This window comes from Dipodomys ordii, unplaced genomic scaffold (genome assembly GCF_000151885.1).
Source record: "Dipodomys ordii isolate 6190 unplaced genomic scaffold, Dord_2.0 Scaffold152, whole genome shotgun sequence".
Taxonomy (NCBI): domain Eukaryota; kingdom Metazoa; phylum Chordata; class Mammalia; order Rodentia; family Heteromyidae; genus Dipodomys; species Dipodomys ordii.
The window spans coordinates 583856-604000 of NW_012267368.1; the positions used below are offsets into that span (position 1 = coordinate 583856).

A 20145-nucleotide genomic window follows, 5' to 3' on the forward strand; every position below is an offset into this window, starting at 1 on the left:
ATGTCACATATATATTTACATACACAAATTGTTTCTCTAAGGACATCTTGATTTAAGGTCACAACAATCACCAATTTTTATAAAGGTTTTTTGTTTGTTTGTTTGTTTTTGGTCAGTCGTGGGACTTAAACTCTGGGCTTGAATGCTGTCCCTGTGCTCTTCAGCTCAAGGTGAGCGCTCTACTGCTTGAGCCACAGTGCCACTTCTGGTTTTCTAGTGGTTTATTGGAGATAAGAGTTTCACGGACTTTCCTGCCTGGGCTGGCTTTGAACCATGATCCTCAGATCTCAGCCCCCTGAGTAGCTAGGATTACAGGCGTGAGCCACCAGTGCCCAGCTATAAAGGTGTTTTTATATGCTACATTTTTTTATTTGTAAAGAAAATAGTCTTATTTCCTTGATTCAGTTGAATGGTACTTTTTGGTGCTAGTAAGATCTGGTAATTTCTTGTATTGAGTTTAGTCATGCTTTCTGAACTAAATATAGAAGAGTTGACACCTCCGGCCAGCTTAGCTTTTCAGAAACAATATATAATTCATAATAATATTTAGCCATAATAAATGTAGTTGTCATGTAGTACATAAGTTTTAAAAATAGCATTGTAGTTCAAAACAGAGGCTTCTAATTAGACAATTACTGGGTAACAGGAAAGGATGTTTTCAAATTTACGTACTTACCGTGGATGGTTTGGCTTCAAAATCCAGGAGTTTCCGGATGATATTTTATAGTTTCTATAATTGTTTATACATATGAATATCTACATTATTAACAGTAATTTTCCTATAGTTACACTTGTTTTTTGCATTGTTGATGTAAGATTACTTTAAAAAAGGGAAAAGTGGTCATGTTTAACCCTTTGATAAATGACTATGTATTGAGACTCAGGAACACTCTGGTTAAGTGGATAAATATCCATACTGGCTGATTGATTGCTTCTGTTTTTTTTCATTTTGGTTTTGTTTGTTTTTTAATTGTTTTACCCTGGGGCTTAAACTCAGGGCCTTTACCCTTGCTTGACTTATTTCATGCACAGATGGCACCATACCTCTTGAATTACACCTCCACTTCCAGCCTTTTGTTGGTTAATTAGAGATGAATTGGAGAGTCTAACAACTTTTCTGTCCAAGTGGGCTTCAAACTTTGAGCCTCAGATCTCAGCCTCCTGAGTAGCTAAGATTATAGGCCTGAGCCACCAGTGTTCAACTGCTTTTGACTTTACAGTCTTAACTCTCTTGATTTTGCTTTCTGTCTGTTGCCTTTAGAAACAGAGTTACACACACACTATATATAGAGAGAAAGAGATAGATACATATATAGATACATATACATATATTTATAGCTATATATACACATTATACATATAATACTATATGTTTTTCCATAGGTATTTTTTTCTACTTTCACACTTGAAAACATAGTGTCTTCTAAGAGGAACTGTTTCCCTTAAAAGTCCAGAAGTATTCAGAGACTGGCAACAGTCCTGTTTTCCCCAGTTCCTGGCCACCTTTTCGTAAGACACGTGCGTAAGGGGAAGAACCATCTCACCTGCCCAAGGATTCACACTTTTAGGTGCTGGAGGTCTTGATTGCTCTAACCTGCAGAAAACCAGCACAACTCTAGCTACAAACAGAAAGACCTGGTAATAGATTTAGAAGGCACCAGAGAAAGCCTGCTGGGGAACTTTATTTTTCCTTAAAAACAAACAAAAGGAAGTCAACCTTGTCAAATATCATCTATTCAACACTGGCTTGTAGTTCTGCTTATTAAAATGTTCTAAGGTAGCAGAGGCTGTGTCTGAAACATTGAGGCTCAAGATGAGGGCCTGTGGAGCCCCCAGGACAGGCTGCTTTGGTGGTTGTAAGCTTCACCAAACACCAGGCCAGTGTGGCTCTTGGTTTCTTAGTTGGCAGTTATCTCTTAAGCAGGTATCCAGTGAGGAGTGTGAACAGTAAGAACCCAGCAAGGACATTTGTCCATGATGGGTTTTGACCTGAGTTAGAGGAAGAGCAAGGTTGGTGGTCCTCATGGACTTCTGTTGCTGCAGCTGAAGCTAATCCATAAACACCTACATCATACTTTTCGCCTCCCGAACTTCATCCAAGCCCTTTCTTCCAAGCTGTGCTTAGAGGACATATCATTTTGCCTCTAATTATGCTTTGTTTTATTTGCATGTTTCCATGTGTTTATTTGCATGCATTTTTCTCTGTAAGGTCATTACAGCTGGAAGGTGCATGGGGGTGGGGTGAGGTGGGGGGTGGAGTTGTGTCTTAGTTGCAAGGCAGATAGAGATGGAGGAGGCCCAGCATGGCTCTGGCCCCAGTCTGCCAGCTTTATTAGGTCATTTTCTGTCCAGGTTCTTGGCAGCTTTTCTCTTTTAGCATATGGAGTATCAGGATTATGTTTGATATAGTATTTCTATATATATAATTTTCTGTATACATATATGCATATACTTAAATTCTGTAATTGACACAGTATAAAATGGCTCTTCTAGCACCTCACTTTGCCTCTTTCTCAAAATCTAAGACTAAGGAAGTGGTTTAAATGAATAGAATCACTGACTGTGTGTGTGTGTGTGTGTGTGTGTGTGTGTGTGTGTGTGCGCGTGCGTGTGCGTGTGTGTGTGTGTGTGTGTGTGTGTGTGTATTGGTACTAGGTCTTGAACTCTGCTTCCTGCTCTTCCTGGTGGGTGCTCTACTGCTTGAGTCATAGCTCCACTTCTAGCTTTTTTTGTGGTTAATCAGAAATAAGAGTCTCATGGACTTTCTTGCTCAGGCTGGATTGGAGTCTCAATTCTCTGATCTCAGCCTCCTGAGAAGCTCGAATTACAGGTATGAGCCACTGGTGCCTTACAATCATGATGGCCTTTATTGGATATGTACCTTGAAATTTCTTGGGTTTATGGACATATATGAGCTATTTGTACACAAGGAGTTTATATTTTTATTTTGTGCCTATTTAAATATTGAAAGAATGATTTTAGTATATTAATGAGTTTGTTTTCTTTTTCTTTTTTGGATCCAATTTTGGGGTTTGAGCTCAAAGCTTTGTCTTCAAGTGGCCTTGCGCTCTGTTACTTGAGCCTTACCTAACTCAGCTTTTTGCTGGTTAGTTGGAGATGGACTTACAGACTTTTCTGGTTTTCAGCCCTTCTGAGTAGCTAGGATTAAAGGTCTGAGCTACTGAAATCCAACTTGAGATTTGAGGACAGCAAAGTCCATGTGACTCTTATCTCCAGTTAATCAGCAAATAGGCAGAAGTGGAATTGTGGTTCCCGTGGTAGAAATACCAGCCTGGAGCTAAACAGCTAAGTGAGAGCAGGAGACCTGAGTTCAAGCCCCAGTGCCAGTATTAAAATAAAATGGTCAAGAAAACCTGGTATATATACACAGTGGAATTTTATTTATCCATTAGAAAGTATTATATTGTACTATTTGCAAAGAAATGGAAAGACTTGGAAAACTGACATTAAGTGAAGTAAGTCAGTCCCAGAGTGACAAAGGATTCATGCTTTCCCATATATGTGGGAGCTAGCTTTAGTTTATAAACTTACAAGGATATACACGGGGTGATAGGCATGGGTATACAAATAAATGTATTACTCGAAATATGGTAGATTCAAGGGAGAATGCAAATAGTGTAATTCTTTAGAAAGGCAATCAGCAAAATAAAATACCAGGAAGGGGTGAGGTGAATCAAGGGGAAAAGGGTAGAAAAATGAAGAGGAGAAGAGAGGAAGAATGCAATCAATAATCCAGTGTTTAGCCTACAAATTAAGAGTGAGGGAGGGGAAGAAACAGTAAGAGGAAAATACTAAATACACCAAAATGCAAGAAATCAAGAAAATGGCAGGAAACATGACACATCTCTCTGAAATAACCCTAAACATTAATGGACTCAATTCTCCAATCGAAAGAAGAAGAATAGCAGATTTGATCAAAAAACAAGATCCATCCAATGTTTGCATTCTATTTTGGGTTATTTTTGAATGATTAAAGCTTCCACTAATTATGATATATGTCTTTTTTTTTGTCTTTTGTTTTTTTGGTACTGGAGGTCGAACCCAGTATGCTATACTTGCTGGGCAAGCGCTTTGCTCCTGAGCTACATCCCAGCCCACCTTTGTCTTTTAATATATTACCTGTATGTCACATTTATTGAATAAATAAAAAATATTAATCTCTGATCTTAGATAAAAGAATTCATATACATACATTTGCACAAAATAACATACCCTTAAATATAAAGAATCGTTAAGAACATCACGAAGCCTGCCAAACTAGTTTATAAATAGAAAACAGCCCTAGAAAAAAACAAAAGAAGACACATAGTGCCAAGCATAGGGTCTTTTCTTTCCTCTAACACCCTGCAAAGAAAATTAAGGTAATATTGAAATCTGATACAATAAATTATAGCTTATCCATTAAATAAAACTTTATTCTTGAATCACATTGCTGAATTACATTTATTTTTACTGTTAAGCTTTAATTATATACCTGAAAGCACAGTCTAATTAAAAAGATTTCAGATATAGATAGGAAATCAGATCATAAATAATCATTTGATCAAAGTAAAAGAAAAATATATTTTCAGGAGCAGCTGTTGATACTTTAAAATCCTAAGCATTGTCCAAATACTGGTTACTCTAAAAGTTTCTCCTATTACATTTTTGTTTATCATGGATACAAAGTGGGGTCAGAGTGTGGCATTTTAAAAATTGTTTTCTTGATTTCTAGTTACTAAGAATTGAAGTAAAGATTCACTAACCAATACTACACATCGGTGAATACGTATGCACAGAGTAGTACTGATTTGCAGGCTGCAAACACTTACATAACTTGTCAGTCCGTAAGGGAAATAGTCGGGGATATATTAAAATTTATTAGTTCAAGGAAGGTTATTTATGTACTATTCATACACTAGTCAGCCCTGGTGAAAGAGCCTCTGCACTCACCAGAAATTAATTTGGGATTTTTTCTTTGGTTATGAATAAACTAGATAAACTGCTTTTTTTGGATTGTCACCTGGGGGGTGGGGAAGGAGAAGGATGGTTGAGAAAGTTGAAAGGGTGGCATTTGTCAAGATGCAATGTATTCATAAACTGCCTTTGTTAAAGCGGCAACCCCTTTGTACAACTACTTAAAGATAATTGGAATTGCCCATGTCCAGATGGAGTATTAGGGCCCTTAGTGTGTGGTCGTGACTCTGAAGACAAGTTTGTTAAGTGTTTTTGAACTTGTTTTTGGCCTTGGTGACACATACAAATGCCAACACGTGACTTTTTTTTGAGCTTGTAACCCTGTCAGTTAAATCTTTTGGATTCTTTCCTGAGAGTAATGTGGCTCTGATTTGAGTTTCCTTTTTCCAGGGATCTGATCATTTAGTAGCTCTTTTTTTTCCCACCCCCCAAAATTACTACAAGGTGATGGACAGAAGGATTACCATTTCATGTCAGGTAATGATTACGTTCCCTTCTGAGCAGTGTCAACCCTTCCTTTCTCTCCTCCCAGTGTTTTCCTCTGTCCATGCCCACAAGTTGGATAGCTCCTTTTCAGCTTGTCAACTGAGTACTACCACTGCTGCATATGCTCATCTTTTGTCCCTCCAGTTCTATGCTCCTTGCTTTACCCTCCCAGTGACAAATAAACAAAAAAAAGAGAAAACCAAACCATAAATTCCATTTCCTGGAATTCATTTGGATGAGTATTATTTTGTGTAATCAGAAAGAGGCACAGCACATTTAGTAGCTTTTGATAAATATATACACATGATGTTTCTCAAAAGTGATGCCAATTGATGTTGCCTGTAGTAATAACGAAGAGGATTTTCCTTGACCCTTGCCAGAATTTAAATTGTTTTGTGACTTTAATGGGTGAGGTTTCACTACATTCTTTTTTCTAAAATTATTTTAAATAATTATATGATCTATTGTGAACATTATAAAGTATAATAAAAGTATTAGGGTGACCGACCATTTTCATTCATGCGCAATGGTATCTTTTATAATAATTTTAATCATAGGTGATACAAAATGACCAACTTCTTACAATAATGTAAATCAAGAAGGATTAAACTATAAAATGTTACAGAATAGAGAATTACAAATCAGTCACGAAAGAATCATTGATACTTTTTTGGTTTACAAAGAATATTTAAGATCTTTTCCCCTTGGAAAAAACCCAAGAATTTAAATATAGATATAAATTGTTTTAAGTATTAAATATTTTGAACATCTACTATTGTGATATCTTCTCACTAACAAGTTTTTTTATTTTTTATTATTTTATTATTTTTATTATCTTTAAATAATTGTACAAAGGAGTTGCCATTCAGCAGAACAGTTTCTGAAAACAGTGCTTCTTGATCAATAATGTCACCCCTTTCAACATTCTAACCCACTCCTCCTAACTCAACCCTTTCCCCACTTTTCTTATTAGATATATATTAAATTTCTTTTTGCTATTCAACAAAGCAGTTACAAATTTTAACAGTATAATTCGCACCCGTGCACACGTGTGTGTGTGTGTGTGTGTGTGTTAGGACTTCAAGCTCTCACTTAGCTTTTTTGCTCAAAACTGGTGCTCTGCCACTTGAACCACACCTCCAATTCTGGCCTTTTGCTGTTTAATTGGAAATAAGAGTCTGTTGGATTTGTTTGAGCTGGTTTTGAACTATGATCCTCAAAGCCTCAGATCTCATGAAATATAGGTACTGACTGGCACCTGACTACCAATATAATTTTTGACTGAGATTTCTATCTCTGTGTCCTTATTTCCTTTATGAAAAAAAATATCAATGAATGTTTCATGGACAAATACTACTATTTCTGCTAAAAGGCTTCTTTTCCTGTATCCACTTGTCATATGCATAACTTTCCCCACGATCTTGGTTTTAATAAAAGTATGAAATTTGTATAATTTATCTATCTGCCATCTTGGTTATATATTCAATGTGTAATTTTTTTCTGAAACATTCTTTGAGGTTTACTGCAGTCCTTTTTGAGTCACAGCCAAAAAAAGACTCAAAAGATTTTCAGACTTGCCCATGTATTAGAAACTACACATGAATTTTGTTTCGTAATTGACTAAAAATCCATTTACTCCAATAGAATTGGACTGGGTTCTAGGAAATCAAAGCATTTATCCATGGTGATACAGAAGTGTAGCAGTGTTTATGCTTTTGATCCTTCCTTAGAGAAGTATTACCTTGGTAGGGAACCAGCTGGCTTTATGGAAAATTGTACCCTTGATACGTGCTTAAAACAGCAGTGTACAATGTAACTGGCTGACAACCTTGGTTTTGGTTAGGGTCACTTTCTTATTATTCACATTAAGCCCAGAGCGCAAGGGATGATGTCAGTTTCTACCCGTTAGCACTCTCACGATGGCCAGGCTAGTATTTCCCCTTTTGTCGACACTTGAGCAAAGCTTTGCCAAATGGAGACTTATAAATTATAAGAAGAAATTAGTAATTCCTGTTGGTTTTAGGAGAGAGAAAAAATCAGTTTTTTCAGTTATTTTTAGAGAGGAACAAATGTGTTGATTTTTTTTAAAACAATTGCCTTGATGTTTTAAATACCAACATTCTGTCTTCCCTTGTGTTTTATGATTACTTAAAACAGCCTTTAAGTTTCTTTTCTAGGCAGGCTTTGCCCTAGGGCACTGTGGGAACTCATATTATCAACCTTCGGAGACCCAGTTAACCCATCTTCCCTCCCCCCAAGTATTAGCTCATGTGAGTGACTAGAGTTTGTTTTTAATGTGAACTGATGACCTTTAGCATTTATACAGCATTCAAAGTTTATTGAGAAATTATATAGATGCTAAAGTAAGGTGATGATGAAAGTGATTTTCTGGTTTCTATGAATCTGACTCAGACTTCCTTAGTTGGCATTCTTTAGCTCTCAACTATTGCTTTTCTCTCTGAGCTGATCAGAAAGGAATAAGAATAAAAATTTAAAAAGAAAACTTGAGAAATTGCTGCCTTCATAGTTAGAAAGTCGTTTTGGTAGAAAAAAAATGTTGTTTAGCTAGAGGTAGAAATACTTTGCATGGTGTTTAAACTAACAAAGCAAACATAAAACATCAGCAAGAAACTTTGAAGCCAAATTCATGTGCCTGGTTTTGCTTGTTCATATGTCTACTAATGCCTGCAAGTTTAGTATGATGCTTTTATTTATAATCATGTTGGTCTTTTGTGAATAAGAAAGGAAAATATATCATGTTCATGCCCATCCTTGTGTTTATATATTTGTTACAATGCTGTATTTGAAAAAAAAATACATTAAAAACAGAAACATGTTTTATACTGCTCATACTTTATTGTAAAGCTGATAAAACTATGTGGGAATAATCGGCCAGGGCAGATCTCAGTGAGAATCAGAACTATAATTGCTTGAATTTTAGGGTTGCACTTTCAGTGTCTTAGAAGGCATTATTGTCCTTTCCTAAGAGATGAAAGGGACCAGACTTTGGTGGCTTGGGAGTGGTTTATGGAAATCACCATGTCCTCCTGCTGAGTGAATGTGAACAACGTAAACAGCATTCAATAAGCACCCATATGCACAATTGTGCATCATATATTTTATTGGGCATAGAATATTTGTTAATGAGTTTTTTTAATGGTTTATTTATTGTCTGTTGAAGGAGGGGGATAGAGATCCTACATTCAGCAAATAGCATCATTCCTGTAGATGCTGGGAGCTGGTGGCTCATGCCTGGAATCTTAGCTACTCAGCAGGCTGGGGATCGAAATTCAAACCAGCTGGGGAAGGACAGTCCATGTGACTCTTCTTATCTCCAGTTAACCACAAAAAAGCTGAAAGTAAAGCTATGGCTCAAGTGCTAGAGCACCAGCCTTGAGCTCAAAAGCTCAGGGACAGTGCCTAGGCCCTGAGTTCAAGCTCCAGTACCCCCTCTCCCCTCAAAGAATATTTTCCCAGATAAAGAAACAAATGAATATGCGAATGGACTTTTCAAATCACTTCTCTTTCATAATACACTCATTTGTCCTGAAGTCCCGATACAACAAGCATGACAGGCCCAGTTGAATACGTGTATGCCCTGTGCAGTAGACAATATAAATAGGTCTTCAGAGGCTCGTAGCACACCTCTGCAGGGCTGTTCTCGGGTGGATATGAATTCCCAGTGTTAGAAATACATTGTGTGTTGCTCCAACCCTGCGCTTGGAGCCCTGTCCTTGTATCCTGACTTTAGGAGTGGTAGAATATCCTGGCATTATTGGTGATCTCAAAATTTTTATGAGAAAATGTAGTCTTTGATAGAAAAAGAGGGTGTGTGTTGTGAGCTGGCCACACTGGGCAGGAGGCGGTTGGATGAGCGGGGTCTTGAGGGATGTCTGCCGGCTTGGGGAAAGAAGTCAGAGGCAGCACACCCTGGGTCAAATTCAGTTTATGGAATAGCCTGTGGTTTGACATTCCCAGAGCGCAGAGGGAGTATTAGAAAACAAGCTGGGAAGGGGCGGCTGAGGAACAGAAAGAGATTTATCTGTATATTTATTTGTGCTGGTCCTGGGGCTTGAACTCTGGGCCTGAATGCTATCCCTGAACTTGTGTGCTGAAGGCGAGCACTCTACCACTTGACCCACAGCGCTACTCCTAGCCTTTTTTTTTTTTTTTTGGTGGTTAATTGGAGATAAGAATCTCGCTGACTTTTCTGCCCATGCTGACTTTGAACTGCAATCCTCAGATCTCTCAGCCTCCTGAGTAGCTAGGAGGATAGGCATGAGGCATTGGTACCCGGCTACCTAGAATATTTTGAAGTAGCTTTCAAAAGATATCCATGTCTAATCTTGTCAAATGGATTTTCTTAGTTTCTTTGGTATTTCAACTGTGATCATATAAATAATGGAGGAAAGAGAAAATCATTGAGAGCTGAAAATTTAACTAACATTTCCTTCTGGGTCCGTGTTATTTGCTTATTTTTCTTTTTGAGTTGGTTTGGTTCTCATTGTGCTCTGCTTGCTCCTTTAGCTACTTTTTTCCACATGGGTGATAAAGCCCTGAGGATTTAGCTTTTCTCAGTTTACGCCATTCTCCTGTGATATTAAAATATTTGTAACCCTGTCATCAAAATTCTTGCCAAATTAGACTTTCCAGAACTTTCAGTGGAGCTCGGACTGTTCTTTTTCTTGTAACCTTGGTATTTGTCCCGTGGAATGTCATTGGCCAGTCAGATGTGGAGTCCTGCCCATTCATAGTGGTTATTAGCCATGGATTAATGCATTTGTCAGCCTGGGAATAATTGTCAGGGTTTTCTGGCTAACTTATCAAAGATATTTGGCCAACCCAAACATGAAAATATTTTAAAATACTTTTTTAATCTATTTGCATTGACATCTGAAGTTGATCGATACCCTGTCTTTAATGATTCTAGATTGCATAATTATGGATTAATATATTCCATTAGCTAATAAAACGTGTGTTGGGATTTAACCCTTAGTTGTAAATGTTTAATGTATTTGAGTAGCTAATGAAGGCCAGCTTTGCTGTTTTATTTGCTCTTTCATTAGCTTTTTATTTAGATAGCTGTTGTTAACAGTGCTATCAATGGTCTAGCTTACCATATCTTCTCAGCAGTGAAAATAGTTGCTAAATTTTGTTGGTAAGATTCATTTGTCTGAAGGGAGAAAATTGTGCTAGAAATGGTAAGAAACATTACATATATTACTTTCTGAATGCCCTACCAGGCACATGCAAGCTAAATGGTCTCCCTGTCTGTATCATTTTCCCCTGGAATGACAGCTTAATAGTTTTCCTGGTTGGATTGTGTTAAAACCTTTAAAGGCTATATTCACTAAAACATATGTTCGACATTTGGGCAGCCAAAGTCTGTGCGATCATTTGCACAAAGTGTGTAACTCAACAGCTCTGCATCACTCCAGGTGCCTTCTTGTTAAGCCCCATCTATGCTCACATGGTGAACGATCACAGGGTACCAGTAGGTATGTACAAGTTTGATGTCTGTGAATCTGTTAATGATCGATTCAAATTAAACTTGAAAAGCTATGTTAAAGTATCAACTTTAAGTCTTCTGTCATAACTAAATTATTCTAATTATTCTGAACAATTATTCTAGGATGTGTTGAAGTACACACTTTCATACCTTAAAACATGGATTTTATAATAGCGTAAAGAAATAAAAAGGGTGATATGCATTTGTGATAATAGATTTGTATCTGTTAATGTTTCTGAAGTGTCAGGTTCAAAGCATTGTGCTAGGTATTCTGAAGAGACAGCTTTCATTTATCACGGTAATAAAGATGTGTGTGCAGAAAGTGGACAGCGGGAAAAGTCATAGAATGAATCTCCAAACGAGGAGCAGATTGGCATCACAGGTCCATCTGAGTTTGGCTGCTGTGGTATTGGTGTTGCTTGCTATGTGATGTGTTTGCTGTTGGGATTTCACGGATATGCTTGGGAAAGAATGTGTTGGAAGTGTGAAAACTCCTAGCCATTTTGGGGCTGTTTGAAAGCTTATTTGACGGGACTTTTAAACCCTTGAGAAGAACAAAGTTTTGTTTTGTTTTCTGGTTGAGGGTAGATGACACACAGAACAGTTCTTTATAGCTGTTCTGTGATTGGCTTCACTGTCCCTGGTGCCGTCTGTCACCTGGAACTCCTCGGCGCTTCATGCACCGTGGAACAGAAGCCAGAAGCAAAAGTTGGAAGAGCAGAGATCTTGGAAAATCCGGCCTTATGTGATCTTTCCTGGCTTTGATTGGTTCCGCTTCACATTGAAAATTGTTTAAACTCTTAAACATTTTTTTCAAGTGGAGAAATACATTTATCTCAGAGGGAAACTTGACAACTTGAAAACATTTCTTCCCAAGAAAACAAACTTTTAAGTAGTATGAATATTTGTATCTGTGTAGTTATTTATTTTCAAAAGTTTAATGGCCCTACCCATTGAAAACCACCATTTTAACATTTATTAAATTTCACCCAAATGTTACAAGTTGGTTAGGGAGATTTCCCAATAGTTATATATGTCATTTTGTCTACGTTGACCTTATATAATTTAGTCAAGTGCTGGTGTCTTAGCCCTCTAATCCTAGCTACTCAGGATGGCTGAGATCTGAGAATTGTGGTTCAAAGCCAGCCTGAGGAGGAAAATCCTTGAGACTCTCAACTCCAGTTCACCAGCAAAAAGCTATGAGTGTAGATGTGGCTAAAGTACTAGAGCATGAACTTTGAGTGAGGGCTCAAGGACAGTGCCTAGGCCCTGAGTTCAAGCCCCAGTGCAGGCACTAATATATAGTATATATTATATTGTATTTGAAATATTTATAATATGAATAAATATTATAAATATAGCAATATGATATGTGTTGTTTTATAATATAATAGATTTATAATATAATTTATATATTTATTCATGATCTCTTAAATTGAAATACAAATAATAGAAAGAGTAATGTCCTTTAGTTTTATAAACTTTAATGAACTCATCACAGTATTAATAAAGTGTTTATTTCTAAAATGGTATAGAAGTAATCTTAAGGACTTTTAGTAAATTAAAATTGGGAATAAAAAGCATATATTAAATAGAATTTTATGTTTCAACAGTGTTGAGTTGTATTTAGAGACAGTTCAATATATGAAAATTCTTTGAGAGCTTGACTAAAATATCAATGTTATGCATTTTATACTTTTTGGAAATAAGAGATGATTTTTTTAAGAATCAAAAATGAAACTTAAGTGCTTTCTGAGTTGAAAGAAACAATGAGCATAAAATCCTCGGCTGAGAGAATGCACGCTGTGTTCTGGGTGATGGTGAGGTCTTTACGATTATTACCCTGACTCTTCTCTTCCCACATCCCTCTTACTTGCTGTGTGAAGTGTCAGTTTCCACAAACCCACTGCAATTACTTCCTATTGTATGTCCCTTCTAGCTCCTTGTGCGTTAGAAATTGGTAGAACTCCTTCTGTGTCTGTCAGTACAACTCATTTGAGAATGGCAATTTTAAGTATGGCACAGACAAATGTTGAAGAACTCTACTTTCTTTGATACCTGTATTGATTGGCTCCACCTACATGGTGAGATGTGTTTCTTGGGGAACCTACTGCTGTGGTTCCCCTCCCACCCCCCACAAAAATGACAGTGCAGTGTGCTGCAACTTATTTTAGCAGTGGACTCAAACATCCTGCACTCAATGGTATTGAAGTACATTTGTATGTTTAGCAGTTCCCTGCCCAACGGTGCACAGAGAGCCTGTGGTTCTCTTTCTCGTAGTTATGGTGTTTCTGGAGCCCCAGATTAGGAGGCTTTTGTTCACTCCACAGGGCTAAACTCTAGAGTAGAGTTTTAGTCTAAGAGCAACATTTTGAGACAAGTTTCTTATTTTTATGGGCTAGAACTTTAAGATGCACCATCTGTCTGAGATGGATGGAGGCTCAGTTACTCCTCATCTATTCCATGTTGGCAGAGTTCTGGGTTTAAGAACTTTAAGAGAGGTCTTATTATTTAAATTGCCTCACCTTAAAGGAAGATTTTTTTTTTGGGTGCTTGAACTCAAGGTCATCACTCTCTCCCTTAGCTATTTTGCTCAAGGCTGGCTTTTTGCTGGTTAATTGGAGGTAAGGGTCTCATGGATTTTTCTGTTTTGCCTGGTGCTTTGAACCATGATCCTCAGATCTCAGCCTCCTGAATAGTTAGGATTACAAGCAAGAGCCCCAGACACTTGGCTAAAAGAATGTCTTTTAGAGAACACTAAAACATATGTGTCTCTTGTTGCTTGTGTAATGTTTTTGTTATTTATATTTCTAAATACATTGAAATTTCATTTATGGAAATGGCACAATGAATGAACAGTCATAAAATATAAAATACCTGTAGTAATGTTTCACTGGAGCTATGATGGAATTCATTAAGGTGTTCATAAAATTTTATGTTCTTCCATCACTATTTTCTTGGTAAATGTAGTAACTTATTTTTGTATGGCTTCTGGCCATATCTTGGGTTTAACATCTGCTGGCTCCAGTGGCTACCATACCTTTTAAATTCTGAAGTCTTAACTGCTTAGAATGAACTAAATCTTTTCTTCTTGATGCTTACTTTTTCTTGGAAGATTTAATTTTATATTCCTAAAATAGTAACATAGACTTTAAAAGAGGTGATCACACATTGTTACAAACGTAGGGAAGAAATGGCCACTTCCCTATAGTAATACAGTGCAGTACATTACAAGCTGTAATTTGCTGTTGATTTTAATAGTTCTTCCTCCCAACCCAGATGACGTCCTCTGTTATACCGTAGGTCTACCTTTGGATTGTACTTAGCAAATTATGCACAGTGTGAGTAGTCATATGCATATATACTTACTGTGATGGCTTCTTCATTAAAATGGAGCCATGGCCACTTAGCAGATTCTTGCTCACCTTGAATAAAGTCAGCCCCTTCTGCTTCCACGGTCATTTCTTACTTTTCCTTTTGGTATTTTTTTTTTTTGCCAGTCCTGGGGCATGAATTCAGAACTCAAGGCACGGGTACTGTCCCTGAGCTTCTTTTGCTTAAGGCCACCACTTGAGCCACAGCGCCACTTCTGGCTTTTTCTGTGTATGTGGTGCTGAGGAATCGAACCCAGGGGCTTCATGCATGCTAGGCAAGCACTCTACCACTGAGCCACCTTTCCAGTCTCATTTCTTACTTTTCTCTGGAAGCTTCTTTGAGTATCTGCTAGTTCGACCTTTTTGCTTTGTTACAGGTTTTTCATACTCTTTTTGTCTTTTCCTTTTCTGCAAACTCTAGTTCCCAAAACGATTGCTATCTATATGGAAATCTATCCCCAACGAAAAAGTACTTTCACTCCTAAAGTAATAATATGAAGAAAAAAATTGATTTTGAGGTATGAAATAATGAAACTAATTTCATTCATAAAGCCCCCCCAATACCTGCTAAAATAGTTGCACATTTAATGACATGCCACATAGAATTATAAATCTGTTTTGTACTGGGATGATAAGCTACATTGAACATTTTTTCATAGTATTAAATTCAGAAAATTGCTGGCTGAGAGGGAGTTGTGAATTCATTAAGCATAAGCACAATGGCTTTGTGTGATTCATTGCATTTAAATAATTTCTTTTTATTATTGAATGGAAGTGTCAGCGTATGCTTGAGATGCATGTTCTGTTCAATATCAGAATGCCTGTTTCTTTTTCAGTCTGTGGTCAAAACGGGGCGACTCCTTATCAGTCACGAGGCTCCTCTGACAGGCGGCTTTGCCTCCGAGATCAGCTCCACCGTCCAGGTAGGGTGACCTGCGTGTGTGTCAGGGCGGCTGTTCCAGAGGGAAAAAGTGACTTGCCACAGTGGACCAATGTACGTTCTGCACATGCGCACTTTCCATGTACACTGTGCTCTCCTTCACATAATCATGTAATTCTATCTTGTAGAAAAGAAGTCTTAAATTAATACGAGTGGAAAAATCCCTTATGGGAAGAAGAAAGTTTGAAATGAGTTTACTAAATGAATGACTTCAGTTATATCTGCTGGGTTAACAGGAAAAGAAAACATTCTTAAGTTTCAATCTAATTCTTTTAAAAAAAACTGTGAAGGTTGTTATGAAGTTGAGCTGATTATGAAATGGATGTTAGATTTTTATAGCCTTTACTCTCTAAAAGTGAAGCTTTTCAGAAGTCAATCATTTCATTCCAATAAGAAAATTTTAAAATAATTCATTAAGTTACTTAATAAGCAAATTTATGATGTTATTGGCACTGGTGTAGAAATAACTTAAAATTTTCCTTTTAAAAATTGTTTTCAAGATACTGCAGATCAAGAAAACATTCCTGAATACTTCTTTTTGGATTTTTTTAAACGTTTATTCCTGTGTTAATTTTAACTTGATGGTTCTCTTTTAACAAACTTAAAAATAAACTTACACTGGTATAAAATGGGTTGATTCTGAAATGCACAGTGTGACATACATCATTTTAAGTTTTTTTCACTAACATTTAAATTAAAACGTGTTTTACATGAAAAGGACACGTGTTTTAAGTTCAGACTATCTTCTCACTTTGCAAACCCTATATTTCTCTTTACTGGTGTCAGGTGCTTTAATTACTAAGGTACATGTAAGTAGAGAATTTCCTTTGAAAATGTGACTTAATAATTTGTTATACAAAACTGTAATATATAATCATAAGAATGAAATTCTGATAAGTAGTCACAAAAATATCTTTAAAATTTTAAAAATAAAGGATTTTTACTTGTAGAATATTTTAAAGGACTAACGAACAAAATTACCTACATTTTAAAATTAATATGAAGCATATTTAACCATAATGTTAAAAAACTCCATAACTGTATTTGATTGAAAATTATACTGTGACAAGGAAAGCAGTCACTGGTGTTTTATAGATAAGTTGTTTTTCTATTTATTCAATTAGTATCTTTTAAGTATGGTGTATCAGGTATTTATTATATATTTTATTGATTGAGTAGAATAATTAGTGTACTGAAACTGTAGAAAATGAGGGCTCAAAGAATGAGTCACTCGAATGCTAAGATATTATTCCAAGCCAGTGGCAAAGCTGGGAAAAGAAACCAGCTTTTCTGAATCCTGGTTAATACATAGTGTACTGAACCATTGGAAGCTGTAATGGTTACTGCTCATAGACATGACAGCCTTGCTGTGTTTTGTTTTATCGAAACTTTCATTTGGTCTACTTGTAAAAAGATTTCTATTAGAATGTAAGTAGAATTAGAAATCATACTCCCTATGCAGCTTATTTTCTCTAAATATGCTTAAAACTATTTTTCTCCATCAGTTTTCTGCAGTAGAGTCTGACTTAGTTTTCAAACTGGAAAAGACTTAGGAAGATGATCGCGTGTCTTGGTTTTGCATACTATGTGCATTTGTGTTTATGGAACGATCTGCCTCATATCCCAAGCATATTCTTAACACTGTGTTAAGAGTTAAACACAGGCATTATAACTAGCCAACACCAAAAAAACATAAATGTATCAAACTCAGATCCTGCAGCTCTGTCACAATTGATGATAAAAGATGTCACAGAGATTTATCTACCATATAATCATGTGTATATTGTAATATGAAAACTCCAAAACAAAGACGTTCAAGAATGCATTCAGATGTTTTCAGGCATCTGAGAATACTGGTCTAAATCAACTGTATTCCTTTCACTGATGAGCATTTGTCATCCACAGTGCTCAACTTAGCCTGCTCAGAGTCACACATACGTGGAACCCATCCAGGAATCTTGAGCGAACGTTAAGCATATACATATGCATTCTTTATTCAAAGTCTGCTCTCTCTCCAGAGGAAGATAGAAATTTTGGATTCATTATAAAGTTGTTTTTCATGGCAAAATTATTCAGCCAGTGAACCACAATACTATTAAATTTGTAGGAGGAATCTGCATTTAATACTTTGGGTAATTAGAATTTAGATTTATTAATGTGAGGATGAATTTGAAAAAGGCTTGTGGTGTTTTCTTAGTTTGTGTTTATTTGCACAGTGGGCAGAAAATAATTATAGAACAATTTAATGAGCACAAAAATCCCCAAATATTTACCTTTTGTCCGTTTTATCTCTTGATAAGGGAGATACAGAATAAAAGCCAGGAAGTTGAAATTCCTCTTTTTTTTCAGTAAAAAGTTTGTGTATAATTTTGAGCACTCTGGATAACAAAATCTGCTTTTCAATAATTGCTTTGTGCACATATTCAAATAAGTGAAGTGGGCTTCATGTAGCCCGATCTTATGGCGTTGCTTCTGTATTTGTAATGAAACTTGTGTCAAGTTACCAAGAGCCTGAGTTGTTGAAACTGAAACTACTTGAATATGCCATGCAGTCACTTTCATATTTCTCTATTTTTTTGTCATGTATATGTTGTATGAATAAAAACAAAAATGATAAAGGGGCATTAAGATACTGAAAGCAAGCTCTTTGGGGTGGCAGGAAAACATACATGAAGGACATTTTTGTTGTTGTCTAGGAAAAGAAGTTTGAAGTTATGAATAAGAATGATCTATAAATTCGGGTACGATTAGGGAAAGAGTTGAGTTATTCTCATTGTTGCAGCAATTGAGTCTAAATTTTATGTGAGAATGATTAAAAAGGAATTGGTTTACAAAACCTGTTTTTATTGAAGATGTTGATAGCTTTCAATAATCCGATGGTTAATACCACAAAATTACTCATAATATTTTACAAGAATGATTACCAATAGTAGAATTACAGGGGTTTGGCACATTAAAATCTGAGAATCCCTGAAAATCTGAAATATGCTGTTTTACTCAAATTTTAAATTATAAATTAAATAGTATTGAAGAGAAGCTAGTACGTGAGGCAATAAACATCCTTTAAAGTTTTTGACATCGACAGTTTTTGGGTTTAAAGCTACTTCGAATTAAATATGAAATAGAGGAACATATTTTACAGTGTTACTATGTTTTCGGAATTACTATTGAAATATTATTTTTAGTTATATAGATAAAAAATGAAAAGAATGAATGTAAAATGTAGTCATAATTTATTTACATAGCTCTTTAATTTACAGCAGATGGCTCTCTCATCAGAAAAGGAGTGCCTTGTCCACATCCTAAGTCTCTTTATGCCTATGGCTCGTTTTTCAGTCATTTATTTTATTTAAAACCATTTAAATTAACATAGCATGGAGTAATTCAACGTCCATAAAACTTACTTGACTAAGTTATGTTGATTACCGCACATATAATTATAAATATTTCCCACTAATTCCTATTAAAATTACTATTTAATAAATCAGTGATGGCAAAATTTAAATCTCTAGCATTTAATCATCACTGCTTTGCATTTTGCTTGCATTTCATGTGGAGGTTAGCTGGGCAGCAGAACAAGCCGGGGTCTGCCGCACGCGGCCCCCTCTGGGAAAGGTTTCTTGCTCCATCGTCCAGAGCTTCCCTGTCTCCTTCCATCGAATTTTACATTCCCATCTGTTCTCACTTTGGGGCGAGAGAGCTTTTTCTTCCTTCTCTTTTATTTGACACATACCGAAACTTGAAGTGCTTCTTCGAGTCCTACATTTTGCCTCCTGATTTTGTAGAAAGGTACAGAGACAATAGAGGTTAAGCAGTTCATTGATTGACTTTTTCAAGGGGTAGGTTAAGCAAAGATTTCGTTGTTTCAGAAAACTACATAAAATAAGTTTTTGTCATGCTTGCCTTTTTCAGCTTTACGTAACCACAGATTTTCAAAGAAAATGCCCTTTTTTGGCTGTACCAAAATATCACTAATATCATTCATTTAAACTTTCCCCAAGTTGATTTATGTGTTCTAGAATGCAGTTTTCAACATAGGCTTTATAAAAATGCCAAGGCCAACTGACCTGTGGTATTTTAGCAACTTTAAATAGCATGGTGTCTTCAAACATCTTAGAAACCCATAGTCATTATTAATTTCCTACCCATTTCCATATGATGTCTTCAGAGTGATAGAATTGTGAGATCATAAAAATGATTAATTAATTTATTTCTCTGGAGTTAATGCTTAATAAAAGCGCCAAAAATTTTAAGGATTGTGGTTGGCTTTAAGGTTTGAGGGTTTTTCCTTTTTTTTTTTTTTCAAACACATGGAAGCAATAAGTTTGCAATAAAGAGTCCAGTTGGAGAGGATGGTAACTTTCCATACCATTGTTTTATCCTTTCTGTGCGGTCTCTTTTCTGAGAATAAAAACTCCGAAATGGTGCGTACCGATATGGATATTTCAAGGTAATCAGATTCCAATCGTTTGATTTTTTTTTATAGGGACTACATAAATCCTTGTGGAAAAGGAAAGTTTCATTACTTTCAACAAAAGGAATTTTGCTTTTCTCATTTTGTCAAGTGTGAAAGGTTTATTTAGTGGGATGTTTTTGTTGTTGTCTCTTAAAGTGATGGGGTTTTTTGTTGATGTTGGTGTGTGTGTGTGTGTGTGTGTGTGTGTTTGTATGTGTGCCAGTACTGTGGATCTGAACTCAAAGACTGGGAGTGTCTTTTAGCCTTTGAGTTCACAGCTGGCATTCTACCATATGAGCCACAACCACACTTAAGACTTTTTGCTGATTTGTGATGAGTCTCATAGACTTCATTACCCAGGTTGGCTTTGAACCATAATCTAAAGTTCTCAGCCTCTTGAGTA

At 36.2% G+C, this 20145-nt stretch overlaps 1 protein-coding gene across 1 annotated transcript in view; it reads left to right on the plus strand.

Annotated features, from left to right (window-relative positions):
• Window positions 1-20145, plus strand: part of Bckdhb (branched chain keto acid dehydrogenase E1, beta polypeptide) — a 168314-nt gene that overhangs the window by 102760 nt on the left and 45409 nt on the right. Inside the window, exon 8 of the mRNA XM_013032267.1 lies at window positions 15183-15269. Coding sequence (XP_012887721.1) covers window positions 15183-15269 — 87 coding nt within the window. The remainder of the gene's footprint in view (window positions 1-15182; window positions 15270-20145) is intronic.